The 27787-nt window shown below is 42.4% G+C and overlaps 1 protein-coding gene and 1 long non-coding RNA gene across 3 annotated transcripts in view; one reads left to right on the forward strand and one right to left on the reverse strand.

Moving 5' to 3' along the window:
- LOC114546949 (uncharacterized) overlaps positions 1-27787 on the forward strand; it is a 138381-nt gene that overhangs the window by 84410 nt on the left and 26184 nt on the right. The gene's annotated exons all lie outside the window — the stretch shown is intronic.
- Positions 2007-4709, reverse strand: zfp36l1a (zinc finger protein 36, C3H type-like 1a). The gene is made up of 2 exons (XM_028566133.1): positions 4492-4709; positions 2007-3286 (listed from the first exon to the last, which is right to left on the reverse strand). Exons 1-2 carry the CDS (start codon positions 4540-4542, stop codon positions 2213-2215), a joined length of 1125 nt encoding a protein of 374 aa, XP_028421934.1. The 5' UTR covers positions 4543-4709; the 3' UTR covers positions 2007-2212.

Genomic DNA, 27787 nt, shown 5'->3' on the forward strand with positions numbered 1-27787 from the left:
CAACCCAAGTACACAACTCATTAGACTGTTCAACTTTTCAAAAAATACGGGGTTTATTGACTTAACTGCAATCAATACTTACAAAAGAGAAACTCACAGAAATTACTGTAGTGAAAAAAACATGGCTGAAAAAATACATTCAACTGTTTTACTTTCTTTGTGTCAAAATCTGTTCACCTCTTCCAAAACAAGTGAAGGCAACACAGAACAAGTGACTAAAGAAAAAAAAAAAATTAATTGTCCTCCATTTATCAAATATAAAAAGCGCAGAAGCCTTAGCTACCTGGAATGTATTCAAAGAGGCACTTCCAATGGTCAATAGGGGGCCAAGCTGGTGCATCAAGCATCCAATCAAATTAAGAAGAACACAAATAAACTTTCCTCAACCCTTTTGGTCACAGCTATTGCTTGTAATAACAGACTGGGTGTAAGACAGAAGACATTTCAACATAACCAGTCGAACGTGGAGACTCTCCTAAACCAGTGATGTGAGAGGTCTTTCAGCAACCCATTTTACTTCTACCACCAACCCAAGTACTGTGAGAAAATACTCTGATCTGGGACAAGATCTGAGACAAAAACTGATGAGGTGAATCAATGCAATAACAGTTAGCTACTGTTACTGTCAGATTATTGTAAGATGTGAAGGGGAAAACATTCAGGAATGAATACAAGCAAATCTAGTTTAGATGGAATTGCAGTCCAATAAGAGGGAGTAAGAAAATAAAGAAAAAAGAAAGTACAATAAATAATCAAAACGCAAAACGTCTTTTTATGCATTTTTTTGCTTTAAATTAAGTTTCATTTGTGTAGTTGCAGAACAAAAGTCATTGAAGTACAATATATTAAACTGTGAAAAAAGGAAAACTGACAAAAACGTCTTCACAATCTTTAGATTAATATGGAAGATCATAATTTAACATAAAAGAAAATATATTCTATTGTTCATTATCCAGATAAATACAAAACAAAATTAATAAAAAAAAAAAAATGCATATGATCAGCAATAAATATGTTCTGATAAGTTAAATAAGCAGTGACAAGCAAACCTTCTCTCTGGGAGGTTTTTCAAACAATAACCGTAATAACATTAATAAAAAATAATTATCAAATAAAGAAAGCAAAAAAAGGGATGTAATGAGTAGAGTGCTCTTCAGAGCAGGTACTAAAGTGGGGGTGAGAAGTAAAGTAAAATAGCTTGGAGATCCGATCTCGTCAAGTCGCAGGATGTACAACTGCACCATGGGAATGCTGGAATTCCCCAGATCGGCGAGGATGAAGGCGGGGGGAGGCAGGGTGGAGAGGCGGGACAAAGTCTTACAGGTTTAATAAAAACGGTTTGATATCAAGCCTTCCTTCCCAAGAAAAGAGCCGGTGACCAGCAACAGGAGGAGAAAACTCGGGGGTGGCAGGCATAACCAACTTCCAGTTCAAAGTCCTTCCTGCAGACTCACCCAGTCCACAATTACAGAAGACGGGGCTTGAGAAGAACTGTGACTGGGGGGGGGAACCAAAAACAAACAGTAGTCCATTCACCCTAAACACATGCAGAAACCACCCCAGGCACTTTTTTTTCCTTTTTAAAAACTATTCATATCTTTTCAGGGTCTTTATTTATTTTTTCCTTTTTGTCTTAACTCAGTCTGTAAAAACTGCTGCGGTAGATCTACAGTTACATTAGTGAGCACCCTCTAGCTAGCTCAGGGGAAGTGGTATCGTCAGGGGAGGAGAAGATAGGGGGTAGGGAGGGGGCTAGTGCAATGCACTCCCCTTTCCAAGGCCACTTGTGCTGCTACACATTCAAGAACAAATGAATAAGAAAGAAAAAAAAACAAAAAAAAACAAGTGGCACCTGGCAAAACAGTCAATTCTTGTTCTCATGATTTTCATTGTTCAATTTCCTCTCCCTTTTTGGCACTATGACACATGGCAGGGTACTTTCTTTTTTTAACTTGCTGTGCAGATTTACAGGGGGAAGGGGGGGGGGAGAGAGAGAGAGAGAGAGAGAGAGAGAGAGAGAGAGAGAGAGAGAGAGAGAGAGAGAGAGAGAGAGAGAGAGAAAAAGGGGGATCCCTTAATGGACTACATCCTTACAATGCTAACAAGGAACGGTGTTGTGTGAGGGGAAGCTTAGGAAAAGGGCAGAGGTAGAGGGGAGTGCCATGTTCTCTTTGTGTCATCGAACTTAAAGTCACTGGTGGATGCGTGCAGTCTAGTCATCAGAGATGGAGAGGCGGCTAAAGATGGGAAGGCGGCGGGTGGTATCCAGCGTTGGGGACTCTGAGCCACTCAGGCTGCCTCCAGAGCTGCTCTGGTAGCCCTCTTGGTCTGACAGAGAGTCAGGAGGGCTGGATGGAGAATCAAACATGTGAGGGGACTCCAACATGGGTCTGAAATAGTAAGGTGTGCTTGTTGGAGAGGGAGGTGCAGGGGTGTTGGGCTCTGTGCCTACAGGACCAACACTGAGGCTGGGGCCAAACAGGTTGGCCAGCTCCTGGCTGGAGTAGGTGAAGGGGTTACTGCTGGGCCAGTCGGGGACCTCATCAGGGAAGAACATGGGTGGAGGGGTGACCGAGGTGGGGCTGTCTCTCAGCCCAGCTGAGCTGGAGAAGCCTGCGAAGCTGTAGCTGTGCTGCAGTCGAGGCCTCTCCATCTTGTTGGAGGAGTTAAGAGGAGAGCACTGCTGGGGAGGTCCACGGCGCTCCTCAGCGTTGTGGATGAAATGGCAGCGAGGCCCGTATGGGCAGAAACCGATTGTGTGGAAGGTGCGGCACAGCTCAGTTTTGTATTTGGGGTGGCGGCTCAGGCTGCGCAGTTCATGAATTCCGTGAGCAAACTGGCATTTGTCGCCATACTTGCAGGAACCATTCTCCTCAAAGGGCCTGCAAAGCTCCGTCTTGTAGCGGCTGGAGTTCACTTGGCTGCCGCCGGTGGGACTGGCAGGGCCCAGGCACTTGTTGAGGAGCCTCTCACCCGTCTCAGAGAAGGAGCGGTCTCGCATGCGGGTCTCCTTGTTGTTGATGGCATTGCCAACCCCTGAGATGAGTGAGGAGTGGTCCGCTGCCTTCAGGCTGTTCAGAAACTGGTTCTGGCTGAACTTTGTGCTGCTGACAGAGTGCCGCCGCTGGTACACGCCTCCCACAGAGGGAGATCCCACCGCCTTCCTGTCCAGCAGGGCTCCGGCGGGGCTGGAGATGGGCACATTAGTGCCAGTGCAAGGGACAGACATGGGATGGGGGGCACCCAGGTTGTTGTTGTTGTTGTTGTAGCTGAGCAGTTTGTTGTTCTGCAGAAGCACAAAGAAAACATGTCATTAGAAAAATATTTTACATATACACCAAAGCAGACTGTGCACAATGTGGTCCTGATTTTAAAGAGAGCTGGTGGGCTAGAGAGGAAAAACGCACAACCTCCTTTTGCATGACGGTGTTCTTTTTGGCTCTGACAACATAAGCGGATACAGGCCTATAGAACAGCAGCTGGTTTGGCTAGTTGCCCTGGTGAGGAATGTGTGCCTGTTTAGTAAATGGAGCAGCAGCACATGAGAGGCCACAGGGCTGCTAGTGGCTACAAAGAGGCTGCATCATTTGAAAGATAATGAAAGTGGTAAAGCATCGTGCTGAATTACAAGAGAAAGCTGATGCTTTTCAATACACGTCCAAACTTAAAAAAAAAAAAAAAAAAAAAAAGAGATGGTCGGTTTAGTCACTGACTTACAGGAGTATTAAAGCTACCAGAGAATAAACTCTGACAACCGCTAAGGGGAAAAAAAGGCGCCGTTTTAAAATAAATATGAATAGGACACTGAAAACATGAAAATGTATGCAAACGACACAACACTGCAGTGACGTCAACTAACCAGCGAGTAGTTACGATTTTGAAAACCAGTTATTTCCCAACACATATGAACACGGTTAAGCGTTGAAACGGGTTTAAATGAGCAACTGTAAGTTAATTAAAAGCCAGACCAATCCAGTCAATGATTAGCGAGCATGTGGCTGCTTTGTGAGCAGTATTAAAAGTGGCGCAAAACTGCCGTCATTAACAGAAACATGGCATGAATTAACTGAAGCGAAACATGTAAACTGCCGCGTAACTGTTAAGCAAAACAAGACCCGTTTAGATTAACTGGTGTGACACATGTTGGATATGGAAGTTGAACATTTCAACAATAGCAAACGGTTTCATGTTTAGTTATCGGCAGACTTCGGCACACTTTGAGAGACTAGTTTAACGCAGCTAAATAACGCATGCGACGATGTTTGGACAGGAAACAAGTGGAAAAAAAGGAGAAAAAAAAGCAAACAGTCGAAGCAAAAGTGAAAAACAGCAAAACAAAACAAGCCTCCGCACACAGGGCAGGCGCGTCACGGCAGAGGGCCGCGGGCATGCAGCACATCATTCCTCCACAGCGGCTAACTCACTGCTGCTAACAGGCTAACATACTTCTGTAAAAGACCGGAGAGAGAGAGAGAGAAGTTTTGAAGCTACCTTGTTCATTACTTCGAAGTCGAAGAAAGGCGACACCACGGCTGTGGTCATCTTTGCAGCGACCAGAGTTTAATCAAAAGTAGTAAAAAAAAAATAAATGTGCTTGTTAGAAAAGTTGCGCCGGTCTGCTGCTGAGTTTCTGATTTGTAGCTCCTGTGTATTTTTGACCCTGCAGAACTCCCCCTCTGCCCTGCACTAGCCCCGGCATTTGCTTTATAATCCTATGCAGGAGGAGCCTCAAGCGCTGGGCGTTAACTTTCTGTTAACTTTTTTTTTTTTTTCTTTTCCTCTTCTTTCAGTGGGTTGCCAGTTTGTTTGAGATTACTACACTGTTGCACGCAGAATGAATACTAAACAGTTGTTGACTTTAATTTCTGAGCATCGTGCAGTAAAGATAACTCCTTTTTTATCTCTATAGTAAGTTTATTAGTTTATCGGGAGAGTTATACACATTGGATTATACATACAAAGTGACTTCTTACAATCATTATACTGTAGATGTTCTGTTTATTAACTTTGTTAGAGGAATAGTGTCTTAACTTAAATGTAAAAGTAAATATATAAATAAAAACTAAGTTACTTTCAGTAGATTTTTAAGTCCAGTGGCAAAAGTAAGCTACAACTTTATTTCCTTCTTTTTCTTATGGAAGTCTGGTACTTAAACAGTCTGGAGTTGTTTACTGGGAGGCGCTGCACTATCCGCAGGGTTTCAGCTACCATCCACTACTCTGTAATTAATTTACTCTTAATTGCTGGACTGTAACGTCACTTGTGGGACTTTCCGGTGAATTCAGGCAGCTACAGCTTTTAACTCTTTACCGACCACAGTCATTTCGCACATTAAACCCTTCTTTCTCTCACTGTTTCGATTACAGAGCGTCTTCCTTACCAGCAGGTATAATGCTGCTGAATATGTGCATGGATGTATGTGTCATTCCGTCAGGTAGGCTAGGTGATAACCTGATACATGAGTGATCTCACCAGATTCAACCACAGCCTGTGACAATGACTATCGCAGCCACATGTGAAAGAGCTGGGCTACAGCGAGTGAAACCTATACAAATCTATTGTGGTCCATCGTCCTCCTCTCTCCCTCTCTCTCTCTCTCTCTCTCTCTCTCTGTCTCTCCCTCTTCCTCCCTCTAAATCCATGACAGAGCAGCCATAGGCCATGTGCAGAGTCAATGTCAGGGTTGGGTTGCAATAGAAAAGAGAAGAGGGGAAAGAAAGGCAGGGTTGGGGGAGGAGAAAAGAAGCTGTTAAGCAAAAAAAAAAAAAAAAAAAAAAAAAAAAGTTGGGAGTTGGAGGAGGGGATGGTGGCGTGAGGGAAGATTTATGGGGGACGTTTATTACTACACAGCACTGCCCCAGGGAGGTGAGGGAAGAGGGGTGGGGAGAGAGAGAGAGAGAGAGAGAGGCAAAACATTCCCTTTTCCCTTCCTCTTCTTCGCAGGGGGTGGAGAGCTTTGTCTCGCTGCGAGCAGCCGTGGAGGAGGCAGGTGAAGTTGTTTTTGTACTGAAATGTTGAATTTAGTTGAGATAGAAAAGGCCAGATACAGGTCTTGAATACAGCATATTCATTTCAAACAAAGTTCTGATCTATGTCTGACCTTTAGGAACTACAAAGTTATCTCTCCCCCCCCCATAAAGAAAAGCTGATTTAATACTTTCCGAGATATTCTGGACCCTGTCAGCGAAGAGCGAGGGTGTGTGTTTTTAACATAAAAAGAGTTTTACGATCCGGGGCTGTTTGGAGTAATCTCCCTGGAGTGTTTTCACAGACGACAGGGTGGGGTGACAGACTTGCAAATCACGTCTGCAGTTCAAAGGCCCTGTCACTGATTGATTAAGTAGATCAGATCGATCGTCTCTCCTCTCAGGACTAACTACGGCAGGGGTGTAGGAGGGGAATCACAGCATTTTCTTTTTCAGCAAATACAAAAATAATCCTAGCTGGGTGTGAAATCATCTAAATGAGTGATAATATGTCACACATTACACATAATCAGAGCCAGAGTTTACTTAAGTACAACACACAGAGGGCTGTGATGTCGGAGCAAATAGATTCTCGTGCAGATTTAAACTCCATTAGGCCAGCAGGGTTCATAACTCAACAACAAGCCACTGACTCTGATGTGAAATGTCTTCTTTATTGGAGCCAAGCCTCAAGAAGCCTCACACACTGCAGTTGTTTACTTTAATACTCTCAAATCTATTGTGTCTGCTTGATATTGTGTGGCGCAGTTGTCCTTCCAGGTTTAGGAGGAGGCACCCGTTTCCTGCCAATATGAAGCAATTCCCAGAGGATAGTGTCAGATGTGTTCGTGTTTTAAACATGCAGGCGGTAAACAACATCATTTTGACGCAGGGCCTTGCAGACGTCAGCACACACTGATAAGCTTGCTAAGAAGTTTGACTGACTTCGACGTAAATCCTCCTTCCAAATGAATTTGTGTAACAGTGTAAAAAGTTTGAGCAGGTTTTCTGTATCTTTATTTCACACACAAGCAAAAAAACATACTTGTCGTGTTTAGGTTATATTTAGTTTTCCTTTAAAACATGTACAAAAAAAACAAAAACTTGTTTTTATTGCTCAAGAAAAGTTAAGATCAAGTCCCTAAATGGGATCTCTCTGCATTAGAATACTTACACATTAGGATATGCAGTATTCACTCTAAGGGGACATTTTACAGTTACACTGGAATTTGCTGAAAGAAAATTGAGGCTGCAACTGAAGATTGTATTTTGATTAATCACAGTTGTGTCAACCAACAGTCCAAAAAATCAAATATATTCAATGTACTATCACATATGTCACAAAAAAATTCTCACAAATGGAAAAATAGAAGTAGAGAATGTTTTGGCATGTATTCCTTGGAAAATGATTGAAACAATTAACCAATTATCAAAGTAGATGCACATGATTTCTCTGTTGATGGATAAATGGACTAATTGTTTTAACTCTAAATATATATATTTTCCATCACAGCTTGTTAAAGCAATGGGTGGAATATTTATGAGGTTTTCCTGTCCAATCATTTCACTGACTTCCCAAGTGGAAAACACAAAAGGCATAAATAAACTGCATCTCAGCTCTCTTCAGGCAGGATTCTCCTCTGGCTGTTGACAGAGTCGAGTTCTCTCTCGGGGGACTTGATTTCTGAGGATTTGTGCTCCTCGAGGTCATCGCTGTCCTCCTTTGGCTTGTAGTTGCTATCAGTCTCTGTTGGAGCTGCAGTCAGTCACTCCTCAGACTCAGCTCAACGGTTTGATTTCTGCCTCCTGCGCTGATGACTCCCTCCTCAGAAGGGAGGATGAGGATGAGACTTGAGGTCACTGATAACATTTAAGTGGGATGCCTGGCTGTTAAATCTTTTATCTAACTGAACAGGAGATGAAAGAAGTCATGGGGAAACTCAACAAATTGGAAGTTGTCTGTGGTGACAGTCATAGACAGTCTGTTAAAGCAACAGTTAACTGTAGTTCCTGCTTAAAGCCAACAGAGGGCAGAGTTCTTCCTTTTCTCTGTCCTCTTGTTGCAGCATTTCCTATTTACTCCCCTCTCTTTGTACAGTATTTAAAGTGTCTCCAAATTGGCCTAAAGCATAAATGTAGATTATCAGAATGGTTACCCCGTGAGTGAGAATTTCTAAGATTAGACACTTAGGTCAGGCACAGTCAAACAGCTCCTTCCTAGTGTGGCTTTGGTGAATTAGCCTCAGCACTGTATTGTGTAATCAGCCTTTCCACTGACACACTAACTTAGTGGCCTTATATGAAGCAAAGAGACTTATCAGCTACACAAAACACAAAGGCTTAGACTAGTTTTGTGGTAATCTCAAGCTGCGCTCCACAACATCCCATTTAGGGCGACCACAAGGCTCATTAAACGACGTCTTAAAAGAGAAATAAGTAGTATTTTTTACTGCCTCATGGTACATCATGTATATTCTTGGGATCCATAGGGTTGTTGATAAATACCAGTGACTTAGCTTGTTTGCCTCATGCTGGCATTTATGATTTCTTATGAAGTTCATTTTCAAGCTCAAGTATCTTGTCTCCCCCCCCTCTCCCACACACACACACACTTGTATTTTCAATTCCATAAAACTGAAGGTTATTATGAACACTATAAGTGGAACATCACCTCTTCACTAGAAATGTATTTAGCATCTTGCACATTGCAGTGGAAATGTTAAATAAATATTTATGTCAATCACAGGCAAGCATGCAGTGATGGAATATAAGACCATTTACTGTATACCTTATTAATCAACTTTACTGTTTATATTTAGATTTTATTCGCACTCTTTCCACTCTTTCCTACTGCAACTGCTGCCCAACAATTTCCTTTCAGGATAAATACATAAATTCTGTCTCCCTAGCACAAGTAGTTTGCCTGGGTCCACAAATTTGTTGACAATTCTGCCTGATATCGGGCAAACAAGTAGTATCACCATAATGTAAAAATACTTTGTCACAAGCTAAATTCTGAACAAGTAAAAGCACAGAGTTTTATCAGCAAAATGTACTTATGATGTACTGTATTAAACAAAAGAACTCGATTATTATGGACGCTTTAAAGTATTTTGCTGTTGTAGTTGATTTCAACTACTTCATATACTCGTATAACCATGCACCATATTTTATGTGTCAGTTGAATTTACGTTGATATTTCTGGGCAAAATCTTGACAAAAAAAGTAACTACATTTGTGAAATAAAACAAAGTTGTGGAATAAAAAGTACAAAATAAGTATAAAGGTGTATAAAATGGAAATATTAAGTATGGTCCAAAAAATTGTACTCAAGAACAGTACTCGAGTACAAGTACATTTTACCACTTGCAGCATGATATATTACAGAAAACTGTCCTATTAAAAGCTATAGATGAGTTAACACTCCTCCAGCTTCCCACTTTCCCCCAGCATGTGAGCACATCTTTCGTTACACTGACAGGACAGATCGTTGAGCAATCGGGCGGTGAAGGATAGCCAAGTTGGACCTAAACAGGCTCTGATTTCTTGAACATGTTGTCATGGTTCGGCCCACGTTTGCCGTGACACTGCGTGGGGTTTTGCTTTCTGTAAACATTCTCCTTCCCACATCCCAATTTGTGTGATCTGAGTCTCGTCTGTATAAGCTTTGACAGCCAGGACATCCATGATTGCTTCCTTTCATGTCTCATGGTATGGTTTGCCAAATTCATATGGGAGGACTATGGTCATCTTGCAGGGTGAAACTAGCCTCAGAGGAAGAGGGTGAGGGAGAGAGAAAAATGGAGGGAGGAAAATAAGACCTAGCAGCAATTAATTGTCCATGAGAGTAGCCACAGCATTGTTAGTGGTGAACCGCCAGCTGCTCTTGCTGATGTTGTTCCCATGAATGGCTCCAGCATGCCCATCCACTCCACTTCCACTGCCCTTCATCTCACAGTGGGTTGGATGCGGCATCACCGCTCGGCTCGGCTCAGCTCACTTGTGTGGCTTCGACACGTCACGGCATTACAATCACGACCAGAGTTCAAAACAAACACCCTCTTGGAAATGAAAGTCTTTGGCCCTGTCAGTGCCAATTTGCAGCGAAATACAATAATAATAACAATGTTGTGGTTAAATGCGTGGTCGCAAAAATAGCAACAAAACAGAGAGTGAGGGCTCAGCGATTAAAGGAGATTTACTGTCCAATTCTCTCCTGACACTCCGGTCTCTAGAGGAGGGTTGTATTCAGAACCAAAGGCCAGCTTCCTTCTCTGACTTCCTGACCCGTGTTTCCTGAGGAACAATCTTTCTGTCTGTCCAGAGGGCTCATGGGAAGGGAGAGTTTGGTTTTCCACTCGCACATTAGGGGTTGCAGCATAGGTCAAAGTCATCAAGCTATAGAAATGACCCAATGACCACAGCTATATGACACACAATGCAGCACACTCAGAGATGGCACAGGATACGCATGTGCAGACACACTTAGGGAAGAAAGGGTTTAGGGCAAGTAGAGAGGACTTCAGTACTTGTTGTGTCCAGTCCCCCCCCCCCGCTCAGCGTGCCTCCGCTGGGGACTGGACGGACCTGACCCTGGTCCAGGTGTTATGACCATGCGGCGGACGCTGAAACAAGATATTCCTCAGCTCCTCACTCAACGCAGGGGGAATAAAATCAATGGGCTTTGTATAGCGTAGGAACAGTGGAAAGCATTCTCTCACCAAAAAATCCTGCCCCTGTCCCATCTGTCTCCATTCTCCAGCACTCTCAGACCTCACAACCAGCCCTGTGTGGTCACTCCTGGACTAGAATTACACAGTCCATGTGTCCGGCACCGGACAATACACAAAGCCAAGCGCCCGTGTGACCCTGTCCACTTTTCTCACACTTTAGCCCTCGCACATTTATTGAACTGGACGTGTCTTCTCCCCAGTTATTGATATATCCTCCAGATGCTGGCTGCTGACGAGGATGCCCTTCTGACATGGTTGCATTTTTGTGTTTGCTAACAGCTCGCTTATCGTAAATGAAACTTTTGGACATTAGCTTTCGACGGCGTGTGAATTAATGGGAGCGTGGTTTTGCTTATATTGATGTCGAGCCGTAGGGTTAGGCGCAGTTGTGTGTGAGCCGTCCTCAGTCGACCCAGGACATATGGTGATGTCAAATTCCTCCTTGTTGTAAGCGTGTGATGATTTATTGTGGAAAAAAGAAAAACGTGCTTTTATAGTTTCTGCAGCTTTAATTTAAACCTTTTTCTTGTGTCTTGTGTCTTGTGTCTGTCAGTACAATGCTAGAAGTTATCTGCTACGTGATGTCTGATGTCTTTTGTTTTCCATCGCTCTTCATGTAGGCTAGGTATTAAACTTCTGGTTAGTGTCAGTTTTGGGGTCCCTGAGAGCATCATCATTCAAGAGACAACACAAGTACAAAAAAACACAAACAACACATGCTCAGCATTTAGAAAAAAAAGCTAACACAAGTTGAGAAGCACATTCAACAATTTGGCAACACATATGCATCCCAATGAAATGCCCTGCAATTACAGAAAACACAACACACATACAGAAAGGCACCGGTTGTGTTTTCTGTATTTGGTTGTGTTGCTTGTATTTGCTGCCTGTTTTTGTATTTAGTTATATTTCCTGTATTGTCAGAACGCTTCTTTACTCGTTGTGCGTTTCTGTATTTGCAGCACGTTTCTGTGTTTGGTTTGTGTTGTCTATATTTGCAGTGTGTTTTCTTATGCTATGTATTTTTGTTTTCCCTTCTGCCTGTGTGGTATGACATCACGTATGCTGCCAGTGGTATTGGGTGCCTGCCATGTGTGGCCTATGTGTGAAAAACTGGGTCTGTTTTTGACTTTGTATTGCTCAATTTTGTGTCCACATTGCAAACCAATCCCCCTTATTCAAATCAATGAAAAAGATTTTTTCTTGGTTAACTTGTGATTTGTCTTTTTGCACGTGCGTTCTTTAGTTGCAGCGTGCTGAGCTCTCAGGAGCTAGTGTAGCTGAACTAAAGCAGTAGGTGGGTGTAGTGTTGAACTCAGAGCTACAGGTGTTTCAGCTTCAGCAGCAGATTATTCACTGTTAAACTGCACCTTTGCCTTTCCTCTTGAAATGAAAAGTCTGTCTCTGTGACCTGCCGCAACTCACATGAGCTCGGGAAGTGTATCCGTCTTCACTTTTATAGAAAATGATGAGGAAATGAGCAAAACTCAAGCTATGTGGATAAAGATCAAGGAGCATATGGGGGGGAGATTACCTCAGAGGAACACAGACAAAAACTCAAACGGCATTTTATGTTCCCACAGGGGCCAGAATACATCACCATCTTAACGCTTTGATTGTGATTTTACAAAAGCGCTCCCAATCACTCAAAGAAAATAACTCTGAGGGATTTTGTGTGATTGCCCACAGTCCAAACACGGCACAGCCCCAAAATAGAGTTTGATGTCCAAGATGAGTCTAAGCTGCTTCTTTTTCTTCAGTTTTTTTTCTTTTTTTTTTTTGTAAAGAAAACAAACCCTCTGGGTCTTTGAGGCTGGTCCAGTCCCAATGCCCCCAACTGTTCCCCACTCCGCCTCTCTTTCTCCTCTCCCTCTTTCAGACTGTCTTCTCCCCTGGCAGTGAAAGAAGGGGCAGCTGTGTTGAGTCCTTTGGGTTGAATGAGAAGAATCAGCCCATTTGGTTGACTTTCCTGGCCAAAGCTATAATTTTCTGCTGCCAGGGTTTCACATCCAGTCCAGAGCAGTTCCTGGGCTCCAGCCGCTCGTATCCAACAGGACAATTGGGATTGTCCTACAGCCATATACCACACAGGGGTCCAATTGCCTGTCTGCCTAAATGTGGAAGCATCTACCTTCTCGGCAAGTCAATTGGTCCAATTTTGGAGCCTTTAAAATTGCTTGGTCTTCTTGTTCCTGACACAAAGCTACTTGATTCAAGAGTTATGAGAATCAAATGCCATTTTCTTTATGCTAATGAAGGATTATGTCTCATTTCATTTATTATCACTCATTTGTAGAAGAGAAAAAAAAATGTAGTGGAATTACCCCCCGTCCCCCCCCTCCCCCTTGCCATAATTTATCTCTTGATCTACGAACCCACGTTGGCTGAAAATGACACCAAATGACTTGTCAAAGCTGATGTTTATGGTAATTTGACCAGCAACATGTGTGTTAGTACGTTTGCGATACAGAGTTTTAACGAGCAAAAAGTGGTATGAATTATGCATTGAGTTCGGTTTTAGATTTTGTAAGTGGTTTAATGTCATTAGCATGGAAACACATACATAGCACTGCTTGTGTGTGTTACCAGTAATCACTATTAGTGTCACATCAGGCCCATGTGACTCTGTCAACCCAGGGGAGTACTCACATTATTGCTGTGTTGTGTAACAGCTGAATATGGAAACACTTTTTGTGCTTGTTAAATACTTTCTGGTTTGCCTTTTTTTTTTTTGCCTTGCACTCTTATAGGTTCTACAAAGTCTAGTAAAATCCAATGGCTTTCCCAGAAATGAAAGTTTATTGTCCCCCTCAGCCCACCCGACTCGTAAATAATGGCACGTTTACCAAAAATCCCAAGCCGACAGCCCCCACCTTCATACCATTACCAGTACCACTGTACGCCAACACCGCTGCCAAAATACACCCAAACAATCCCCCTTTCTCCTCATTGAAACCTTCCAACTGTCTGTTAACAGTGTTTACTCGGTCAAAGCCCTCCAACTCCACACTCAGAGGGAAGAACAGTCCAAATGCTGCCGGTGGGAACGGCATGTACACCATTAAACTCCAATCTTCATTTTCAAACTTTTGTTATCATAGTAAAGAGCTTTAAGTGCTTTACCAGGCGTGCACATACATCGAGTGGCTGCCTTTATTCTGTTGCACCAGCTACAGTATGTGCAAGTTTGATCCAAGGTTAATAACTTCACATCACTTGTGTCTTTGCAGCTAGAAATTGATTTGTAATGAGTGAGTCACAAAATGAGCTTTTGGTGCTCAGAACAATTTTTTCAAAAATCATTTAACTCGGCTTTCATGCTGGCTTATGTCCACACGTACACTTAAGAGAAGGATGCGGTCAATTTTCTATGTGAGGCACTCATTCAGATTGCTCCGACAACGCCAACACACAAGTCGTTACGATCCAATAAAATCAAAGATATTATGAAGAGGAGGATGAAATGAGTTCCACATGAGCACCATCCCTATGGGGGGGGGTCTATTAATACGTTTAATATGATGACCTCAATCATACACCTTATTTTCATAAAATCTCCACAGCTGTTTCCAGGCACCTTGGGAGTTCACCTTGACCTGCTTTGATCATCATCCCCGTTGGCCAAAAGTCCAAACAATCACGCTTTAATGTCGTCTACTGAGTCTACTTAGTGAATGGTGAGACAGAATGAAAGTTAGCATGTGAGAAGCCAAAGATAAATGTGAAGCTGTGGAGACTAAGGGCTGACGTGTAGGTGGGACCAGTACAGTACTGGAGCTTCCACTGTGGGCAACTTTCTCGCTGCATGACTCACCACATGAGATGTGTGCACAATTTAAATACCACAAAAAACTGTCAGGATCTCATTTTAAACACACTCTCATATTGAACGGTGACATCAATATTGACGTACAATGTACGCCTTTGTATTTACAATGAAAGTGTGACATTAGACCAATATCACACTCTGGCTTTTTATGATTACATTTGTGTCTGATTTTGAGTCAGTGCCTCAAATTGACCCCAGCCAAAGGCTGTTATGTTTTTGTCTTACAGTCGCACACAGGATATGAGTCCGTCCTGTTGGCAATCTTCTGAATCAACAGCTTCCATCACATTGCTGTCATGTGAGATTAAAAACTGCCTCCTGCTATCATGAGTCTTCTGTTTAGAAGAGTTGTGAAATATTTAACGTTGAAACTTTTATTCTGAGGTTTAAAGAGAGTGAAAGAGAGGCATAGAGTGGGTATTTGTACAGCTCAGTATTCGGTCATGATTTATCTCCACTGAGGTCGGCGCCCTGAAAATGTCTTTGCTTGAACAAGGTGCCTTGAGCCGGATAAGAGGGCCTAAAGCTCCCAGTTCAGCAGCATGATGGATGAAAGTGTTCTATCTTGTTTATGCAACCTGACACAAGGCATCTGCTGGCCTCTGGAGCGCTCACTTCATGCTCTAACGCTCCCTATTAGACAGTGAAACACAGATTATCAAGGTATTTCAGATGTAGGAGATACAGTGGAGGGTGTCGGAAAGTTACTGCTTGCTCTATTTGGAGGCACTATCTGCACTTAGTGGATTTTTTACTTAAATCTAATACTTAAAATGTTATACTTACATATCTGATCTTCTAGTAACAGCATATGAAAACCTTCAGATTTGACATTTGTGATTTTGAGTCTACAGTAGCACCATCACCAGGTCAAAATTTGAATTTGTCCAAGACTTTGGCTTATGATCAATCAGCCTCAGCTCTTTGTGTTTAGTGCTATTTTGCAAGGGTTAGCATGCTAATATGCTAAACTAAGATGGTGATCATGGTACACATTACACCCATTAAACATTGACATGAAAGCATTGCCATTGTGAGCATGTTTGCATGCCAACATTAGCATTTAGCATGGCTGTAGTCTCCTTTTTAAGAAAGTAAAACAGCTCAACGACATTCATTTCATCCTCATGGATTTTTTTACTTTTAGCTTGAAGCAACATCTAGCTTAAGTCTAACATGTGGCTAAAATTAGAAAAAAGGCAGAGTTTAACCTCACATCTGATCTTCTACAGTAAAATAAAGTACTGACCTGAATTTATGCCTGTCTTTGTGCCACATGTTTCAGCAAACAAGCGGCCTCGCTGAAAGACAACCGCAGAAAAAACAATGTTAGCTGCATCACCATATCCTGCTGTCAAAGCTATTGTGGATCTTGCAGATATAGTAAACTGTTTCATTAGATGTTTTAGTATACTCTGTTATTCAGCTGTAACATCCAGGTTTATTGCTCAGATTGTAACCCTATCCATTAATCCCCCTGATCATTTTTTCTTGATAATACATTCCCAGCCAACTATTTTAGGTTTTATGGTGTCAAGATTCTGTTATGAGTTCTTGCCAAGTTTCCTATTTTCCAGTATATCAAGCAGGAGAGAGTGGACCAACCAAGGTGGAAAGTTGGCAAACTAGTACAGGTGTGGATAGACGTGCTAAAAGTGCAGCTTTTTATGGTCTGTAACAAAACCCAACCAGCATTCACTGTTTAGGCTTACGCCTTTTTCTGATTAGACAAATAAATAAGTACGTATGGTAAAATCTGCCAAAACAACGTGCTCTCGGACATGCTGTAATCATTATATAGTCATGTAATGCACCATAAACGTCATAGCATGAGGCAGTGATGGAGTGTGTTGGCTCTTGTGCGGGCTCGCTGTGTTTGTGAATTGTGCTCCATATGTGAAGAAGCTGTCCACTGCTGCTTCAGTATCTCTCCCATCTGTCTTTGTCGTATGACTAACTCAACCATAATCTCCCATTCAAATTTGTCTCCTCTTACAACCTCAGTACCCTCAGTCCAGCTCATTTTTAAAACATCCATTTCTGCAGGACACAAATCCCCTCAGACAAACAGCTGCTTGCATAAACTTTACCCCTTTCTTTGCTAGTATACGGTATTTAGATGGGAAAACAACAAGAGAGAAAGAAATAAAGACAGCTGAAGAAAGACAGAGGGGAAGCAGAGGGAGGGAGGTAAGCAGAGACAGGCCTAGCACCAGTATAGGAAGAAAGTGCGGAGTCATGCTGGAGGAATGCTGTAGGGAGGGGGGGATTGCTGGCGTGACTGCCCCATTTTTCACAGCCATAATCAGAGCCAGCTGTCAGTGAGAGGGCCCATAAGATGAAGGGGGGAGGAGGAGTAGAGGAGGGGGAGAGGGAGGGATAGTGAGAGAGGGAGTGGGAGTACTGGGTTTTTGGAAGTAGTTAGAAGGCGAGAGGGGAGGGGGATGGCAAAGAATAAGAAGGAGAAGTTGGTAGAGATTGCATTTTCGTAATTTATTTCCACTCCATGTGTCAACGGGTTTAAGAGTTGTGTAAAAGAAAATGCCTGTAAGGAATCATGTGCAAAAAAAAATAAATAAATCAGTGTGTTTGTGTAAAGACGCTTTTGTGCGAGCATGATAACAGTTAAAAGGAGGAGCGGATCAGACTGTGGCCTTCACTCAGCCCGGCTGCAGTCTGAGCCAGGTTAAAGGAGGATAAGGGGGGGCGGGGGGGGTCCAGGGTGGTGCTTCCTGCCTTCCTGCTGTTTCTGGGACGTCTGCAGTAAAATAAAAATGACAAGGCAGAAGCTTTCGTCAGTGTCTGTATGGAGTGTACAATCCCTCGTGTGCGTAGATAGAGCAGGGATATAAAGGACATGGAGTAAAACCCACATAAAAAGTAATGAAATAACATTATGACTTGCAATTTTCAGATTTTCAGAGCATTATCACAGATCAAGAACAGATGCATCTTTGACTAGGAATCAGCTAACAGTGCAGTAGTTGTACTTTGCACATCTGTGGCTGTGGTAACACTGCTGCTACCAGCCATGCTAGTGCTTTTACAGTCCCAGAGCTCTGAACGTAAACTCCCAGTGTGTTTATGTTTAGTCTACAGTCGTACGGTACATCTTCCTTCCACTATATGTGATGTTCTGTTATGTTTTGTTCCGCGACAACTGTGCTCATTATCCCCATTGTAGGTCAAATTCGTGAACTTGTGGCACCCTAATTTGATGAATCGTGATGACAACCACGATAACAGTTTCATTGGTAAAACACCCTCAGCAGGAAAATAAATAAATGTGATGTGAATTACTGCACAGCCGTTTCCTGACATAGGTTAAGGTATTAAGATTCTGTGGTGAAATATATTTATGACCTATCTCCCTTACACAGTGTACAATGACACATACTTTACATGGCCCTCGGTAGCTTGATGGAAAAAGGCTGGGAACGACTTGGCTTGTTGATTTCTTGGTGATTCATGGCTGTTAAAGATGTGACCTCCTCGAAGTTGGAGTACCGACTTTTCACGTCAACCCACATGCCTCCGACACAGACAGTACCCTAGAGACTTACAAGAAATAGTGTCACTGGCTAATGAACTGTGCAGCCACTACACTGATGTCTTTCTTTCCTAAGTTGGTTAAAATAAATGACCTTGCCGGTTGCTTAAAGCTCTGCTTGAACTGTACAGCTACAGTTTGCTCGGAGAACTGGTTCTCTTCAATCTTTTTAAAAAGATCTCCCCTTTATATTATTACAATGAGCTGTTACTGAAGCACAACAGAGGATGCAGCCAAGCAAAAACTTCAGAAACATACATCTTGGTGTCTGACAAGCTATTTTAGGCCTCTAATAGAACTCCCCTTTCTGCCTCAGGTCTTGATGTAATGCGACACAACAGGCTCAGAAAAAGACAGGGGAGTTTATTTTCTTAAATTAAATGCCCACAAACTTTAAGACGCCTGTGAAATCATGAGCAGTAAAAAGTCCACGGTAATGAGGTGGTCTCTGTCATTTCATGTATTCAGATGAAGAGATGATTTGTGTCCCCATGGGCTGCCGTAAATGAGTCTATCCACATAAACAAAAAAACGAGCTGTGTCCCAATTACATTACCATTAGTAGTTGTGTTCACTATCTATTTGAACAGTATACAGTTTTGCAGTTACAACAAATCAATGCAAACTGCTTTTGAAAAAACTCTTATTCGCTGATGGTGTTGGTTCACTGAACATCTGATGTGGTGTGCACATTTAAACACAGGCTCCAGTGCCGTTCCAAGGTTTTATTGTTGTCAAGGCAGGGAAAGGTTTACACTGTTTATAACTGCTTTTCAGTTTATAATACCAGGAAATGACGGCAGACATGAGACATGGCGCGGTCAACCAAGCGGTGCTTCGATGCCTGAACAGGGAAGCCAGTGCGGAAGTGCCTTAAACTTCCATTCTATCTAATTTCCAGGTTCCGTTCTGCCAACCAAGCTAGCTAGTTAGCACTAGTGTTAGCCGGTAATTTAAGAGAAAGTCTGTCAGCTCTGTGTACTGCTGTACATGCTGACGAACAGCACCAGTACCCGGAGGTCCACGTTTACCCGCTAGTAAAACATTGCTGGATGACTCGCGTCAGATGGGTGGAAAATTGGTGACTTACACAACACTGGCTTAGACGCGTCATTCTCCCTAGCTCCGCCCTTTTGTCCAAATATGGTCACTTCTGGCTCAAGATGGCGACGGCCGAAATGCAAACTCCTGGCTTCAAAACTGCAGTCCACAAAACCAATGGGTGACGTCACCGATGCTACGTCCATTCTTCATATACAGTCTTTTGGGTCAACCTGCCTTTAAACCAATTTTCTCTCTGATTCACTTCTTTTAAAGCTGAATACAGTCATGAGTTTGTTTCCTGTTTGGTGGGATTTGCCTTGGTTCAACTTTGACCATGGGGATGTGCATGGTTGGCCGATGGAAACACTCAGGTTTGCGGTGCGCTATCAAACGGCAGCATCACTCTCTAACACTGTTTAACATTTGTGATTGCATCTTTCATGCATTTTTAAGTCGGAACGTGAATTTTTTCAGGGCCGAGCTAATGGGGCTCTGGGGCCTCACCAAGGGGATAAGCTTCGCTTCAGAACTCTAACCTCCTATGGCGCCATTTTAATGCTACAAAGCGATCACCTCCCGTTAGCATTCCATTGACTGCCATTCATTTTGACGTCACTTTGACAGCAAATAACTTTACATCTGAAGCGTTTAAAGACTCTATTTGCCCATTGTTTATTTCTAAAGAAACACAACAATGTATAAAAGGCTCCATTACCTTGTACCTCACGCTATAGCTCCGTAGCAGACGTTTTTGTAAAAATAGGCTAACGATTGTGTCATAACCAAGCGACTTACTGTCGCACAGTAGAGGAATTACCGTATAGTACAGGAGAAGCTCGCAGGCAGTTTGGACTTACATTAGCTGTTTAGGTTTAATTACTGATGTTAACTAGCATTTTAGTTAGCAATAATTAGCCTATGCCCATGTTATCTCCTAACATATACCTAACCTCTCCGTCTCTGCAAGATTGGGAATATGAAATTTCTCTTGGCACAGCTACCAGAAGACTTACAACTTTCAGACAGGTTGCTCACGTCACATTTACTTTGTCTCTCTCAGTTGGAGGCTGCGCAGTAACGCTCAGCGATCACCGGAAAAGTGCTTCTAATATCCTACACTGGTCTCCGTCCAGAGCAACGGGATCTGTTGGTCCATTCGTATATACAGTCTATGGGCCTCACAGAGCCGTTTTCCTGGTTGGATATGACTCTAGCCGCAGCAGACATGAAATAAACTTTGATCTTGAAGTGCCACAGCAAAATAAAACTCAAAAAAGAAAGCAAAATTATTTTCCTTTATTTATTGTTTTCTGAGATCTTTTTGGAGTTGTAGTAACACCATTCATTAAAATAGTAATAATTTATTTGCAGCTGTGAGTTGATCCTCCATTTCCTTTGGGCATTGTATTGTTAATTGTTAAAATAGTATTCATCAACAGTATACTCAAAATCAAGCCAAGCTCATGACATCTTTAAAGGTCCCATGGCATGAAAATTTCCCTTTATGAGGTTTTTTAACATTAATATGAGTTCCCCCAGCCTGCCTATGGTCCCCCAGTGGCTAGAAATGGTGATAGGTGTAAACCGAGCCCTGGGTATCCTGCTCTGCCTTTGAGAAAATGAAAGCTCAGATGTGCCAATCTGGAATCTTGCTCCTTATGAGGTCATAAGGAGCAAGGTTACCTCCCCTTTCTCTGCTTTGCCCGCCCAGAGAATTTGGCCCACCCATGAGAAAGAGAGCGACATCATGGCTTTCAAACAAGCAAAGTGGCAGTTGGTCAAGGCCACACCCCCACTCTCCACCTTGCCCCCCCTCTCTCCTCTTCAATAGCTACAGACACAGAAATTGCACATACTAAGGAAAGCTCATTGTGGGACTGGCTCTAGTGGCTGTAATTCTGCACCAAGGCTGAATTTCGGGAAAGAGACTTCAGATACAGTATTAGGGGACCACTAAGGTCTATATAAAAGCATCCAAAGAACACCATGTCATGGGACCTTTAAGTAACTTGTTTTTCTCATGGAAATGCACCTCATGAATGATTGAATGAATGGGCAGCTATGCAGCTCGGTCAGGCCTGCAAGTTTTCCAGTTGTGGATAGTATAGTAAGTAAAATAGTATGTACTTTAGAAAAACATATTGTGTAATGCATAATATCATACCGACGTTTTCTGTGTACAAGCTGTGCGCTGAGCAGCTCAGCGCCCTCTCAGCCGGCTTATTTCTCTGCCCGGGAGTTGTTTATCAGACTGGGAGTGAGTGGCCTGTAGCCTCTCTTGAGTTCCAGCCAAGTCCAAAGTGGAACGGGTTTAAACTCTAGACTTTTGACTCTTACAGTGTGTCAACTCATGTGGCCTGGCTGGTCCCCTATCAGAACTAGAGGGGCACGCTGACCCTTGCCAACCTTGATTTTGGGAAAGTGCTGCGTCTACTATAAGTCATTAGTCCATCACCCACAGAACAAAAGGTGAGACCATGTCTGGGTTGGATGGTTTCTAAAAAACCCTCAGTTTTGGTGGTGTGATGGTGAAGGGTCGTGTTGAATCGACGGTTGTTTACTTGACTAGTGATGTAACACAGGCTGAACAAATTTACCTTTTTAGTGAAAGTAGAGCAGTAGTTATTAATTCTTCATATGCCTCTCTCATGTGTTTCCTTTAACTTTGTCTCATTCTTTCTTTTTCAGTCTTGCTTGTTATTTTTTTGACACAAAGACACAAGCACACTGAGGCTGCACACAATGTTTTGTCTTAGCTTTTGATCTCTAGTTTCTTCCTCAGTGTATAGATTAAATACGGGCTGAGAGTGTCCCCTCTTATCGATCGATTGAGGCTGAAGATGATTTCCCCCCGCATCTGCACAGCGGAGTTTCTTCTTGGGTACTTTCCAGGGCACTTTCTCTTGTTTGGCAATCTGTTGACTTGTTTACCGGGCTGCTAAAACCTTGGCAACACCACAGGCTGTGTAACTCACGCTGTGAACCCTGCAGTCGCTAGTTCAGGGTTCAGTTTACCAACAATGTTGCACAATGTGTCCTCTCTGGCAGTGGTCACACTTTTTGAGATCTGAGTCAAAAGATCAAGTTTTTATGTCTGTGAATCACTGTAGTAAATCTCCTCTGGCTATAGTCATTCCAAATTGTGTCCTGGCATGGTCACATAATAAAAGGATTGAAATTGAAAATTGAAATGGAGTTTAATTCCAAGATTATAATAATATCACAGCAGTGCTGTCAAAATGAATAATAATGAAGCTCATTATGAGGTTAATATTAAAGTCATGAGTCACTGAGTGCTGTTTCTGTTTGATAATCTCATCAGTGTTTTTGTCAAAATTGACTGATTTGATGAAATTCAAGTAGCAAAGAAATCCCTAAATGGCCTGGGCCTACAGCCCACGTTAAGCGAGGTTACTGCAGGATATTTCTTATCTGTAATCATCAGGTACAGGCTCACACATTTAAAGGTATTTGTTTAAATACCAAGAACTCTTCAGCCAATCGCCACAGAACATCAAACAGGGGTTGACGATGATAAAAATGAGGATTTGAGATCATTCGCAGATTTGAACCAGTTCACGTTAGGCAAGTGTTGGTTTTTCTGTGAACATCTCACATGCAGCACAGATCGGCCTCGTGCCACTGCCGCTCAGCTCGCTGCAGGAACTTATGTCACTTCCTTTCTTATCTTATTGATGTGGAAAGAGGAAGCCCCTTTACTTTCCCCAGACCTACTTATCACAGCACCAAAAAAGTGTGGGGATGTTATTTCAGAGCTGAAATAACCTGAATTCTTTCACTAAGCAAATGTTAGAATGGACACCTGCGTGTAGACATATCGAACAGGATGTCGGGGGTTGTTCTGTGTGTTTCTCCTCTTGCAGGCATCCGTACCACCCACCAGGCTTTTTCTGTGCCATGTACTGTATGAGTAAAAGTTGTGCTGCAGACTGTATGGAACATGCAGAGGAGGCGAGGAGCGCTCCGCTCTTTGATGACTCTGTGTACATATGAAGGCATGAAGCATCTCACCGCTCAGCCGTTTAACCCATTCATGCCCACACAAGAAGAAATTAGTAGCACGAAAGAGTAAGAACAACAACAAGCTGTCTCTGACATTCGGAAAATCCCCCCCCCGTTGTTGCCTTTCATTTACTTAAGCACTTTAATATGGTTCATTATCATTTCCATGATGTTTATGGATCATCAATCAGAACTTTCTTATTTAGGTCAGAGAGTTTGTTGTTCTACAAGATGTAATAGCAATGGCAGCGCTTGTGTTTCCAAAGATATAGGGCCTATAAGACTGTGCTCTAACCCATAAACAACACAGAAATAGCTACCATGCTAACGGACCCAGAAAGCATGATGTGGTGATCTTTAAGTCAAAAGAGGTTAAAATCGAGCAGAATTTTGTGGAAAAGGTTTTTAAGATGTCTAAATGCTGTTTAATGCTTCTACGGCAACTCTAGTGACCCATTCAGAGTTCTGCGTCGGGGTTGAACGCGTTTCTTTGCATCGCGGTGAAGAACGCTAGTGGGTGTTTGGTTCCCGGAGGGTCAATCGTGAAACTCTGCCATTTCCAACGAAAGCGAGAGAGACAGTTTATGTTATGTTAGCAAGCAAACTTTAGCACAACTGCCCACAAAGTACTGCTTTCTGGCGAAGTGCTAATTTCAAAATGTTACTGACATATAGACACTTTACAAGCGGATAACCCCGTCTTTATTGCACCTGTAACCACACTAATGGTGCGTTCTTTTTGTCTTGTAATCGCGACTAATAGCTCGAGTGTGACGTCACATCCATGTCGGAAAACAAATAACCGTGGGTTGTTGCGTTCTTTTTGTCACACAATACTACGAGTCGGAGAAAAGAAGGATTTTTGTAAAATTTTTAGTAACATTTAGGATTCTATTCACCCAGTTATTGACATATTACACAAATATATTTCACAGTTTGATACATGAAAATTACGTTTTGATTAACATTAACGTTGGGCTACTGCTCTGCTTTCTGCTCAAGACTCGGCTTAAAGCCGTTGTTGTCATATAGCAACCGAGCGTCTCTTGCCAATTTCAGCTGCACAAGCTACAAAATAACTAATTAGGCGGTATTTAACTCCTAATAAGACTGTAGCGACATGCCTATAGGTAGCAGTATACAGTGCTATGTGTATGACTTCTTCATTTGGTTACAACAAAGACAAAAGTGCTTAAAATTGTAGAAAACCACAATGTTTACTACGTGTGATGCACGACGTAGCCATGTTTGAAAGTGAACTCAGGGTCCTCTGAGTTCAGACGACTTGACGAGTCGTATATACGACCTCGGTGGCGTTCTTTTTGCAACTTCCGGTTCGTAACTCCGGAAAACAACTCGTAAATCGACTTCGGTGGACAAAAAGAACGCACCACTACAGTGATGTCACAGGGTCCTGGAGTACCCCGATACTTCACTGCAGCAAGGTGAGAAGATAAACAAGACTTTCAGGGGGTGTTAAGGTTAATTAAAAGGTAACCGTTAATTACTGTGTGTGATGGGATGTGAACTACAGTTTCTTGCATGAAAGTTGGACTCGCTACACGCCAATCCACCACCTTCATGTCCACACCCCTACTTTTTGCCTCGCAACATATAGGGCACTACTTCCTGCATGGAATTCATGTGGACGCAATTCCTTGGAAGACTGGGCTGTTTGAAATGTAGTCATTAAAATGATTTTGCAACATTTGTTATATGGCACCTAGACCCAAAAATATTTTGCTTTTCAACCAAATTTGGCCCAGTTTCAACATAGAAGCCTACGCATCTTTGACCTGAAAATCACCAGATCAAGTTCTTACTTTATTCAGACATTCTGTATATTATCAAAAAGGGCATAATCATAGCTGAATTACAGCCATTTTACCATTTCTACTCCAAACCAAACTTTCATTCAGCATCTGTCACTTGGCCCCCATGTTTGTCTAGGGAGGGTCCTGGCTAAGTGGGTTTAAATAGTGCTGCATTGCTTCCTCTGGGAACCTGTTAATGGCATAAGCAGTCCCTCAAAAACAACCGCTGGATAGCAGCACAAGCAACGCAGCTGAACCTCACTTGACCTCAGTTTTGTGTTGGAATCTATTTGAAGATTTGGAGAAAGTGAGTGAGCTTCTTAACAAATCATAAGTCAAAATGTTACAGAGGATCCTTTATTCTGACGTGGTGACTTATTTATTTCTGTTTGTGTAACTGGGAATGTACAGTCACACCTCGTACAGGAGATTGTGTAACATGGTCTGAAAAAAAGTTTGGGTCCTACTAAAATGCAAATGCTATGAAAATAATGTTTCCAAATTATAGCAACATGCCCAAATCATTTCCTGTAGTGGTGCTTAAACTCTGCTATTTCTGCATGGCCCTGTGTATTTTTAGGGGTGGGGGCCGAGAGGATGGGGACTGTGGACACATCATCCTCCCAGAAAAGTGATTTATTTATGAATTCCAGTACAGAACCTCCCCTCCAGAGAGCTGGCCAGCCTGCCAGAAGTCATTGGCTGATGTTTACAGGACTGGATTGGCTAATTCCCATGGTGCAGTGTGCCTACAGTGCTATCTTATTTATACAAGGCCTGATATGGGAGAACAGAGGGGTTTATTTTGGGATATTCCCCATAGATGGATCCGATTTCTCCAACTGGAGCGGTTTCCTCCATACGTGCTGCACTTCAGGTTCTGGCGGCGGGCCGCACGCCTGTGGACGCAGCTCGCCACTGCTCAAGTTTAAAAGGGCTGAATTGGCTCAGCAAAGGAAACCATGTCACAACAACTCAAGTTAGACTCGTCGACAATAGACTGAGTTCAGAGACTACACAGGAAGTTGAGTATTAGTCTCATAAAAAGTGCATTGTTTTTCTTGTCAAAGCAGATTTCTCCTTTTGTGGAGTTAATTTATCTCTACATTAAACAAATAATCTAGTCTGTAACATTATTAACCAGTAACTTGAATAACAATCGTTTAAAAATGACATCATTTTGCTAAGTAGCTGACATTTTTTTCATTTCATTCTTTTTTATTTACGCTGCCAAAGAGTCATTTCTGAACCAGCATCAAACTGAAACAGTATTTAATCAGGTGTGAGTGGATTTAATGATGTGTTTGTGGTGATTAAAAAATGGTTTTCTCACCTCAACAAAGCAATGAGAGCAAAACATGTAACTCATGTTTGCCTTCGTAAGAACAATCTACAGACTTGGATACGCAAAACCTTTGAGTGTAAGAATATTTCTCTCAAGCACTCAACAAGTGCTAGATGAGTCACGTTTGGAAGGGATCCCGCTGAATTAGAAGCACTCTCAGTCTGTAAATGTTTTAATTATGAAGCACAAACACATGGAGACACATGGTAATAACAGACCATATTTGCAATGTTAAAGCAACATCTGCCTTTAACAACACCTCACGTCATCATCTGCAGGTCGGACTCGTGCTTACTGACGTACTACGCCTGCAATGCTAGAAAAACACCTTGCACCTCCTGTTTATTTCTTTTTCTTTCTTCATCTTCCTCTCTTCTCTTTCCCAGACCCCTGCTGCTGCTCCTCTCTCACATCCGTCAGTGATTTAATGATTATATAAAGGAATGAGGGCATCGTGGGAAGGAGTGAAGGATGCTTACACCCTGGTTCAGATGTTTTTTTTTCCTTCTCTGCTGAGGTGTGTTTGAGGTACTTGTACAAAGTATTTACATAAAACTGATGATGTCATAAAGGTGAGCTTGTCTAACGTTATTAAATGTGGCTCTGAATAGACACTGATGATGAAGCAGTTTGAAGTTTTGGGGGAATAGCTTCCTGGATGCCATTGCTGTTGGGTATTTTTCCACTCGCAGTGGATGCCAGAGCTAGTTTCAGGTGCACACGCGACCGCACACATGCACCTAGTGTACAGCGTAGCATGACACAAAGAGACGAGTTATATCTTTGTGTTGTTCTGCAGTTGTGTGCAAACCAAAATAGTCAGTTGGAAGATTACTTTGTTTCCCCCCTCACAAAAAAACATCTGTAATGGACAACAGACTTTCTAATCAGCGTGAGGAGAGGACGCCAATAGGAATAAAAACACGACTAGACTCCCACCAAGCTGTGACCACTGTCCCAGGGGCATGACTGTAGGAAACCCAAACACTGTGATCATATTCTTGTAATCATTTGTTAGCTGTGTGTGCAGTGCTGTGGGATTAGTGTGTCTCGATAACTCCGGATTTGAATATCTTCTTGAACAATGATGGATGGAAACAGCATGGATTTCTCTGTAATGCCTGTTGACTTCAGTAACCGACACAGTTAAAACAAACATTAGAAATTAGTTTCTGAAAGTGGTGCAATCGTCTACTTTCAGTCCAGCAGCTTAAAGAGAAAGCAAATGGAGCAACACCTAAGTAGTTCATTGGCATGTCAAGCTTTACCAATGATGGTTAATGCATTACAAGCTGTATACTTGTGTACTTCTGCTATACAAATGTGTAGACAGATACCCAGCATAGTGACTGCAACATGGCTCATACATTTAAAGTTTGATATTTTGGAAAATACAAAACACAAGTTTGCCTTCAACTGGTTTCCAGTGCTTCCTTTTTCTTTTTACTAAGCTAAACTCATTATATTCTGGCTCCAGCATATT

Source organism: Perca flavescens, chromosome 20 (genome assembly GCF_004354835.1).
Source record: "Perca flavescens isolate YP-PL-M2 chromosome 20, PFLA_1.0, whole genome shotgun sequence".
NCBI lineage: Eukaryota > Metazoa > Chordata > Actinopteri > Perciformes > Percidae > Perca > Perca flavescens.

Excerpts from the sequence above, each read along its gene's own strand:
- zfp36l1a (XM_028566133.1), bottom strand. The coding sequence starts at position 4,542 with ATGACCACAGCCGTGGTGTCGCCTTTCTTCGACTTCGAAGTAATGAAC. Across the intron at positions 3,287-4,491 it reads ACTTCGAAGTAATGAACAAG|AACAACAAACTGCTCAGCTA; the intron begins GTAGCTTCAAAA and ends GTGCTTCTGCAG.